Genomic DNA, 9,814 nt, shown 5'->3' on the forward strand with positions numbered 1-9,814 from the left:
GTCTGTTCTTGACTATAAATGTAATGTGGCTAGCAGAAGTTCTGCTTTGATTTCCCTACAAGGATGGACTATTTGTAAACTGAAAGAAACCTTTCTTCACTAAGTTGTTTTTGGCCAAGATATTTCATCACAGCAGCAGAAATGAAGCTAGAGCAGAGGGGATACTGAGAATCCATCCTTCCTCTCTTCCTGCTTCTCAGCCACCACCCTGGGGTGAACAGACCTTCCTTCCACAGGCTCCTGACATAATATGCTATACTGCCACAGACCCAAAGCAAAAAGGTCGAGAGATTGCCAAGTGAAATCTGTGAGTCAAGCTAAGGCTTTCCCCTTGTTAAACCTTTTCTCTTGGGTATCTGTCACTACAATAGAAAGCCAACAGATATACCTGAAGTCAAAATAACATACCAGAAAATAAGGAAGTACTTGTTGATTCCCAGAAGCCATATGATGTGGGCAGAACAAAGGGACGCAGGGGCCAGCTAAAATAGCATCCAGTGACCAAAGCTTTGCTTTTATACTTTTCAGCTTTTAATGTTATGTTCTCCTTTCCATTGCCCTTGGCAACTTCAGAGTTTACAGTCAGTTTACATGGATTGATTTGTAAGTGAGTGGGTTGCGGGGAACCCTAGATCCACCATGGTCCCAGCAGACACTTGAATCAACTACCGTTATCTTGGTAGAGTTGGGTGAGACAAGTGGGGAAGGAGGTTCTGTGAATGGAAGGGAATCAGAGTAAGACAGAGACATGCAGGTGACCCCAGGAGAGTAATAACTATACATTTAAAAATAACCTATCCCAACAGTTTTTAAAAATCCTTTCATATTTCAAAGATTTCTCTCAACCTTTGAGCAACAAAGTTGTAACTCAGAATACAAATGAAATTTCCACATGTCCATCACTCCATACTTATATACAACTAACTGGTGAAGGGAGGAAAGGAGAGGAGCTTACCCTCCAGATCTTCAATGTGGGTGGGACATGGTGATATCCTTCTAGAAGTGCAGTATGAAAAGAGAGATGTGAAATACCACCTGTCCTCTTAGTTCTCAGAATCTGAGGTAGGGGGATTGAGAGTTCAGGGCCAGTCTGGTGAAACCCTGTCTCCAAAAAAAACAAAAAACAAAAAAAAAAAATATGGAGGGGGAAAAATCAAGTACACAGCAGAGAGGGAAAGCCTGCCAGGCCCTATCTTAGCCAGTCGATCTAGGTCCTTATCAATTCTGATACTTTAGAATTTTGGTGTGCCCTTGGCATGACATTCTACCTCTGTTACCACGCTCCTAAAGACCCAGGGCCCCAGTCATGAGGAATTCAACGATTTTAATTGTAGAGCCAAGCACCTGACCAGCACTCCAAAAAAAAAAAAAAACTGTCAAGGTCAAGAGAAATGAGGAATGTCTGAGAAATCGTCACAGCCAGGAGGAACCTCAAGTGGCTGACTGAACAAATGTAATCTAGTGTCCTCGACAGGGCAGGAAATGGGACACTAGGTAAAGACAATGGAAATGGAAGTGAAGTGTGGACATTAGCCAACAGTAAGGTAGTGCCAGCGGCTCATTAACTGTGGCAAATCATGGTAATATACAGGTAACATGGAAAAAGGGGTATTTAGGTATAAGGGACAATCTACTGTCTCTTTTTCAATAGAACACAGATTGTTCTGGATGGCCTGGTTTTACTCTCAGTGAACTTCCAGGCAAGTTCTGTGCTCCTCAAGTGTCCAGAGCAGTGTCAAACTGAGCTTAAAGATTTAAAATACTAGGAAATCATTACTGATGCCATCTGAAATAACTGATAGTATATGGAGAATGGTCAGTTTGATGCAGAGCTAGGTTGTGTTTAAATGTGTAATTACTGATTACTCCTAACACACCCGAATCAGTGGTGCACAGGTCTCCCGTGGTCACCTGCACATCCTGGACTCATATCATTTCACGCACAGAGCACCGCATGTCCCTGTGTTTCACCACACTCCACCAGGATAACTACAGCTATAGAACATCTGGGGGGAAGCCTCTCTGAAATGCCATTCAATCCACAGACCATGAATGTCGTGCAACTGCAAAGGGCAACTGGGAAAAGAACATGGTATTAAAAAAAAACTTAACAAATTTAAGACAAAGAATGTCAACATTTACATGACTGATCTCAAGATAGCAGGCATAAACGGCAAGTATAATTATTTCTCACGACTGTTAGGACTACAACTTTTAAAGATAGCTTCATGGAGAAAAATGAACTTTGACCAGGCCTTGTTGCGATAGTACATGAATAAGGTTGCGAGTGGAACTCAGGGAAGTTATAGCATAGAGATATGGAAAGAAGTCAAGTCAGGGGGACATGAGGCTTTGAAGAGTGGAGGATTCTGTGGACAAGCAGGGTTAGCATTGATGGAGGTCACCAAGAATTCCTGATAGTTCTAAAAACATTTATAATTTGAGGGTCGATACTATTTAGAATTCTTGGGTTGGACCATGTGTAAAATAATGGATTGGCTGTGATAATTTTTTTCTTATAGGACAAACATTTATGAATCAATCTACAGCACATCCACCTAAATATACATGTATATAGCACACATATATACAGCTATTATGTGTTTCTGGCCTTATGTAAACTACATAACCCGCTCATTGATCAGCGATGGTAGGTAGGTACTATTCCATAACATTCAACTAATTCTTACCTAGCTATTCTGGAGACAGTACTTTGATAGGCAGGGTGTCCGAGTGCATACAGGACATGAGAAAATATTGGGGGAACAGTCTATATAAGCAATGTGATTTAAAAATTCATGATCCTGCCAGGTATGGTGGGGTGTGCACTTGGGAGGTAGGAGGAACAAGATCAAGGCCAATTTCAGATACCTACTGAGTTAGACTACCCTGGGCAACATGAGGGCCTATCTCAAAACGGAACAAAAAAAAAGCAAGATCCCATGAGAGATGTAGTGTTTATTGATGAAGTTCTACATACAACAAATGGGTAGAAATGAGAACAGGCATGCACTTGTTTGCTGGTCCATCATTACATATTCCATAAATGCCTGCTCAAACTGAGGAACTATTTCTCTGTGTTCTTTAATGTCAAATATCCCATTCTTGTCTATCTTCACACCTCCTACCATAAGGCAAAGTGATTCTCTAATTACTCAATATTCATGGCTTTTCAAAACCTGCTTGAATCTTAGAATATAGACCATTTCTTCTACGGTTTCCTGCTACCATTTATTCAGAGCTGTTCATATCTTCTGCATCATGGCACTAAGTATGAATGCTGACCAGTGACCTAAAGGCTGCCACTACACATCACTGAGATGACTAACAAAGGAGTATTTAAAGTACACAGGAAAGGGAAAACAGTATTGCTTTTCCTGGCCGTGCTAAGTTTAGCAACAAGAATTGTACACTTAAACAGATATTTCAACTGTAACTGCTCTTGAACCACTGGGCTGTAATTTATACATTTCCAAAATGCCACCCTTCATTCTGGGCCCCATCCCTGCCTTCCTTAGGAGTACCTAATGAGCACTGCCGAGGACAGTCCCATTCCCGTAACAAATACCTGTCCCTTTCCTTTGTTTTCTTAGCCCAAGTTCAGAAATTTTATTTTGTTAAAACAATTCGGTATCTTAAGCATTACTGAGCCAACGGGACATCAGAATAATAGCTGTCTAAAGTTAAAGGTACAGTACATTAACAAACAAATGATCCTGAGTCATGAAGTCACAAACGCAGAGTAGGATGAGAGTTAACCCAAACTCCAACAATCAGGTCTTCGAGCTGCCTTCTGCATGGGCCTTCTGGATTGTTCCTTTCATCTTTTCTTATGACTTTTGGCTCCCTGAAAAGTTTCCAGTGAGGAATCACAGGAGGCAATGTGCTGTGAGTTCTTGAAACTATACAATGTATAGTCTGGCTAAATTACATGTGGTTCTGTATTTTTTGGTAGAGTGACTTATGGCAAGGCAGGCTCAGTTACCCCACCAGTCAACCCCCTGGGAGCTATAATTTCCTCCATAGCCATCACTGTTGTAAAAGCCCCCATAACTACCTCCACCAAACCCTCTGCTGCTGCTGTGACTGCCTCCACCACTTCGGCTGTTGTTAGCGCGGCTGCTGCTGAAGCTGGAACTGCTGGCGCCGCTACTTTGTCGATAGTCTCTGGCACCAAATCCTCCACTAAATCTGCTCTTAGACCGCCCACGGCTGCCACCCTTGTAATGGTGTTCAAAAGCCATGTTTTCCAGCCAAGACGGCACTTCTTGCTTTGCTTCAACAAGAAGATCCAATAAATCTTTGGTGATATTTATGTTCCTCTCATTGAAGAATGAGGTGGCAAGGCCAAGGTTTCCGACACGACCTGTACGGCCAATGCGATGCACATATTCTTCGATGTCACTAGGTAAGTCAAAATTGATGACGTGTTTCACGTTGGATATATCCAGTCCTCTTGCCGCTACTGCTGTAGCCACGAGAATAGGACTTTTTCCTGACCTGAATTGGTGAAGGGCTTCTTCCCTATCTCGCTGAGATCGGTCTCCATGGATACTGGTACAAGCATATCCTTCATGGTATAAGAAATCCTCCAGAGAATCTGCACCCTTTTTGGTCTCCACAAACACCAATATCAGGGAATCCTTTCCTGTTGCATTCAGGAGGTCAAGCAGAAATGACCGCTTGTCTGCTTCTTCCACCCACACGACTTTCTGTGTGATGTTCTCAGAAGTAGACCCGACTCTTCCTACGGCCAAAAAGATATATTCATCCAAGAAATCACGAGCCAGCATCTGTATTTCTTTAGGGAAAGTAGCACTAAACATCATAGTATGGCGGACACCTTTTGGAGGCATGGTGTCTTGCTCAACTATTCTTCGTATCTGAGGCTCAAAGCCCATGTCCAACATCCGATCCGCTTCATCTAACACCAAATATTTGCAGAAGTCTAGTCCGATCTTTCCTCTCTCCATCATATCCACTAGCCGTCCTGGAGTGGCTACTAACAAGTGACATCCACGTTCCAAGTCTCGAATCTGCTGACCAATATCAGCGCCACCATATACCACACAAGGACGAACTCGAGAGCGGTAGGAGAACTTCCTGGCCTCCTCATAGATCTGCACAGCCAATTCTCTGGTTGGAGCCAGGACCAAGGAGATCGGATACTGTTTGCGACGCCCGTACTTCCCATTCTCCTTCACGGCCCTCAGAGCCTCGCCTGGACCATCTGTATAGATCTGACTCAAAATGGGTAAAAGAAAAGCTGCCGTTTTCCCAGACCCTGTCTGTGCACACGCCATCAAGTCTCTTTTCTCCTTGATAATAGGAATAGCATGTTTTTGCACGGGAGTTGGGCGGGTATAACGAGTGAGCTCGATGTTTCCCATAATAATTTCTCCCATCTCAACATCGCTGAAACTTTCGATATGTGGAGGGCAGTTGTTCCCTGTCGCCTCCACCGGAATGTCATCATACTTCTCAAAGTTAATCCCAGTATTGCCTCCAGAAAAGAGTTCCTGCTCCAAGCGTTCGCTTGGCGGGAGCGGTTTAGACCAGTCGTCTTCGTCAGCCTTGTCACACCAGCGACTGTTCCCGCCCCGTTCAAATTTGCTAAAGCCGCTCCTACCCGCTCCACGGCCACCGCCACTGCCGCCAACGCCCTCATAGTCACTCCGCCCGCGATCCTCAAACCTGCCCCTGGATCCGCTTCCACGGTCGCCGAAGAAACCCGACTTGGCTCTGGCGTCGCTGCGGGACCCGAAGCTGCTGTAGGCATCCTTGTCTTTACTCCACCGTGAGCTGTCCTTGTCGTAGGACGCTTTCGTGGTTTCCCGGTTCCGCAGGTGAGGAGGGATGTAGCGCCCTTTGCTGGCTGTGCTTCCTCCTCCTCCTCCACCCGCTCCTCCTCCTCCGCTCTGGCCGTCGGGAGAGTTCAGGTCTAGGCCAGCCAACTGCTGGTCCAGCCCGAGCTCATCTTCCTCTGCCACATGACTCATACCTGAAGAGTACGGAGAACTGGGGTCGAGGTCCTCGCGGAGGAGGAGAACGGCACGGTGTGCCTGCCGGACAAGCTAGTGCCCCCGAGACGGCAGCCGGTGCCACGGAGCCTCCCGTCGCTCTCCCGGTCCTGCTCCAGCTAACGCTATGGCTCCCGGCCCCCCCGCGGCTGCGCGCTGATGGGTAATCTCGCGAGACTTCCTGGTCGGGCCTAGCGCGCCACGGCGGACGACGCGGTCACCGGGGCCGGCGCCCTCGCAGATGGACGGCGGCAGGACAGCACACGGTTGAGTTCATAATGGAGGTAGAGGTCCGAGGCGGCCTGGAGCCCAGGACATCGATGGCTGCTCCCTGTTTGCGTGGTCTTGGCTTCCCTTGGGCTCCGCGGATACCCAGGTTTTAGGAGTTCTCCAGATCTCGCGAGAACTCTGTCCTCTAGTAGTGAGGCCTGAAAATGGACTGTAGGCCTCTTGGCTCCCGCCCGGTTGCCCCCTGCGGCCTTAGTTTTTTATCTTTCGCCCTTCCTTTCTCTCCAGCGCGCCGCCTTTTCCCTTAGTTTCCGGGACTTCTCCGGTTTACTTAGCTCTTGCTTCTCCGACGCTGGAGTTAGGCGGAAAGAGGCCTAAGATGAAGAGGGCGGCGGGTCACGTGGCCACAGGTGTTCCGTGGAGTGGCCATTTTGGGCCGCAGGAAACGGTTGCTTGAATAGTGTTCCGAGTGGGGGTGGGGAAGGGGGAAAGGGCGGTTGGCAGCCCGGGAGGGGTTGGGGGAGGTCAGGATGTGTTTCCCGTGAGACCCTGGAAGGGCAGAATGCTCGGAGAGCTCGAACCTGTTCACCCGGTGGGAGAGTTGCCCAGCTCCAGCCTGGAGGCTGAGCAAAGGGAGCACGAATTCCGCAGAGTAAAGGGCATGGAAGCCACTGCCCTGGGTCGTGGAGCGTGGGCCCTGCTCTCTGCTCTAGCAGCCTGCTCCGCGGCTCCCTGAGGTGGAGGTGGAGGTGGAGGGTTCCCTGGGCATCCTGCTTGGTACGGGGCAAGGAGAGAGGGCTTGTGTATTATGAAATATAACTCCAAAATGGGTGATTTGGGGCCAGCCGTGTTTACTGATGTGGATTTGAGCATGGGTCCCTTTGCGGGTCTAAGACGGGTTTGTTTGAAATGTGTGCTGCTGATTTTTTTAAGAGCTCTTTAAGGACTGGAAGGGTGGCTCAGCAGTGACGAGCCCTTGCAGCTCTTGCAAGAGGAGAGGAGTTAAGTTTTCCAGCATCTACTTCTTGTGGCTCACAAGGGCTGTTAACTTAGTTCCAGGGGGATCTGCGTCCCCTGCTGGCATGCATGAGTACTGTATCTAAGCAGTGCACATACGAAAAAGCAGGCACCTATGTATACACTTAAGTTTTAAGTGTTTTAGCAACCACAATGGAAAAGCTCGTTATTGGTTTAGTTCGTAGTAGATTTTGTACATCTTGCTTCTGCCCATATAAAGGTGTTAATTTAAAATAGGGTCCTTTTATTTCACAAAAGCTTTAGAATTTAGATAAAAACAGTAGATATAAATTTGATGTATGGCATATAGATGAGCGTAGGTGAAGATATTTGGAATCATGGTTTCTCTTAAGAGTTTTAATTCCACAATGGGCAACTGAAGATGAAGTCAGTATCCTCAGGAAAGCAGAGATTAAAAAACTTAGACAAAAACATAAAAGTGATTCCTTGACCCCATTAAGTCTGGGGTCTGTCTAACCTTTGGACCTCTGAACTCCATGAACTATTAGGTCCTGTTTTATCTTTATGCCATTTTAAAACGTATTTTTAAAGTTGCTGAGAACAGAGAGATTTTAACTGACACCAGCGTGGACTTACTAAGTCACCAAACCAGATTTAGTCAGAATTTTTCAACATATGAAGGAAATAGTAACAACTAAAAATGGAGCATGTTTACAATAACCCTGAAAATCAGGGAGAGGCCCCCTGAGAGTCTTTTGACGAGGTTAGATGGGTAACTTCATTTTGAATGCCCTTGCACTTTTACTAATATTAGTGCCATGGACCTTCACTAGTTAAAAGGGCTTCCCCCCACACCAGCCTTTCTGATTTCCCTAGGATCATGAACTCGTCATGAGCCGAGATTTGATTAAATGATTTGCCTTACATTGTTCCAAATCAAATTTTTAAAAATTCTTCCTCCAAATAAGTTAGGAGCTTCCCGATATCAGTGTAGAACTCTAGGTAGATGCTTTCCAGATTAGCTCTCAACAATTCCGTGTTCTGCTCCTCCCCTCTGCTTCAGTATGGAGGTGTTGGGGTGGCATGTCTGTCATTAGGTTGTAAAACACCATGAGTTCTGTTTTGCTGAACTCTTAGCTCTGCAACATGAGAAAAACCCAAGCTACAAAATATAATCTGAAAGGAATCATAGAAATATGCCATGTTCTGAATTCTAAGACATAATAAACTAAAGTGACAACAATGCCTGTTTGACTCTCCGCTAACTCATTCTTAATCTGCAAGTGAAAAACTCACCTCCATAGCGTAAGTCGGGATCTACCTCCCTGCATCCCAACTAACATTTTGTTGATTCTCTGGGAATTTCACATCATGCACCCCAATCATTCTTACTTCCCAGTTCTTCCATGTTTGCCCCTCCCCTTGTGACCCCCCTTCCAAAAAGGGTAAAATAAAGATAAGAAAAAATTCAGTTTGTATTATCTGTATAATCACTGAGCAGTCTTGGTGGTCAGCACCTTAAATAGAACTGAGTCCTGCTGCTCCCACACCCCCACCAGAAGCTGAGCTCTGCTTCAGCATCTCCGTCACACTTTCTGAGTTCTCTTTGATGGCTTCTTGTCTAGGCCATTACTTTGGGGTGGGGGAGGCATAGGACTTATCACCAAAACCATCCATGTCCTTCCCTCTCATTCTGCATCTAGAGTCACCGATATCATGGCAAAAGTAGCCACCTCGTATGAATGGTCTGTGCTACCATCTGAGACCAGTGTGAAGTCCAGGTCTGTGCTGCTGGTGAGGGCCATATCTAGGTCTGTTGTCGTACTGTTACCAGGGCCAGTGTTGATGTCTGTGGCCCACATTGCCACTGAAGGAAGGCCATGCAGATGTCTGTGGTGTGTGCTGCAACCAGATCTACCTTTGGTTGTGCCTTCAGAACCTCTTGAGGACAGACCAAGTACAAAGCATATACGCGGCCTGTGCTTCTTGTCTTCTTCCTTTTCTTGCTTGTCTGGACCACCCCCAGCCACAATGCGCTTGAGTCAGTCTGTCCCGACACTTGGCTGTCTCTCAACTTCTGAACTTGGGAAAGAGTTTAAAGGGGAGATGCCCTGACAAGGATATCTGCTTGTCTCCAAGCCCGGCTGTGCCTGCCTTTAATTAAAAATGGTATTGATTTTTCCCTGCTTAATGATAGGCACTAGTCTGCCCTCCTGATGTTCACCACTGACAGCTTAAGTATGAAACAAAGGGCACTTATTCAGCACTTAATGCAAAATTATGACTGATTAAAAAGTGATTTATCATGAAAACTACATCTGTAGAGGGTGTGTGTGTGTGTGTGTGTGTGTGTGTGTGTGTGATGCTTCCTGTACCAAGAGTTTGGAAGGCACAGCAGGATGTCAGAATAATTCTCTCCTTTTATAATCCAGTTCTCCTCATTCAACTCTTCTTCCCTTGTTTCTATACAAAATGGCAAACACAATTTTCCACTGAATTCAGGACCACAGAACACAGGAAGAGAATTATAGAAGTTACTCTGACAGCATCCCCCAAAGATCTATTGTTAGGATGCCCTGAGGACTCTG

General features: G+C 46.0%; 1 protein-coding gene across 2 annotated transcripts; it reads right to left on the reverse strand.

Annotated features, from left to right (window-relative positions):
• Positions 1 to 3,977: 3,977 nt before the first annotated feature.
• LOC119827918 (putative ATP-dependent RNA helicase Pl10) lies at positions 3,978 to 6,029 on the reverse strand. 2 transcript variants are annotated; one of them, XM_038349868.1, is made up of 2 exons: positions 5,900 to 5,999; positions 3,978 to 5,821 (listed from the first exon to the last, which is right to left on the reverse strand). In XM_038349868.1, the coding sequence occupies exons 1-2, from the start codon at positions 5,997 to 5,999 to the stop codon at positions 3,978 to 3,980; spliced, it is 1,944 nt and encodes a 647-aa protein (XP_038205796.1). The 2 variants fall into 2 exon arrangements, with proteins under 2 accessions (XP_038205796.1, XP_038205797.1); XM_038349869.1 differs by having other exon boundaries at positions 3,978 to 6,029.
• Positions 6,030 to 9,814: the final 3,785 nt, after the last annotated feature.

Source organism: Arvicola amphibius, chromosome 12, assembly GCF_903992535.2.
Source record: "Arvicola amphibius chromosome 12, mArvAmp1.2, whole genome shotgun sequence".
NCBI lineage: Eukaryota > Metazoa > Chordata > Mammalia > Rodentia > Cricetidae > Arvicola > Arvicola amphibius.

Bases quoted from the DNA above. Each gene is read 5' to 3' on its own strand.
- LOC119827918 (XM_038349869.1), bottom strand. From the start codon at position 5,999: ATGAGTCATGTGGCAGAGGAAGATGAGCTCGGGCTGGACCAGCAGTTG.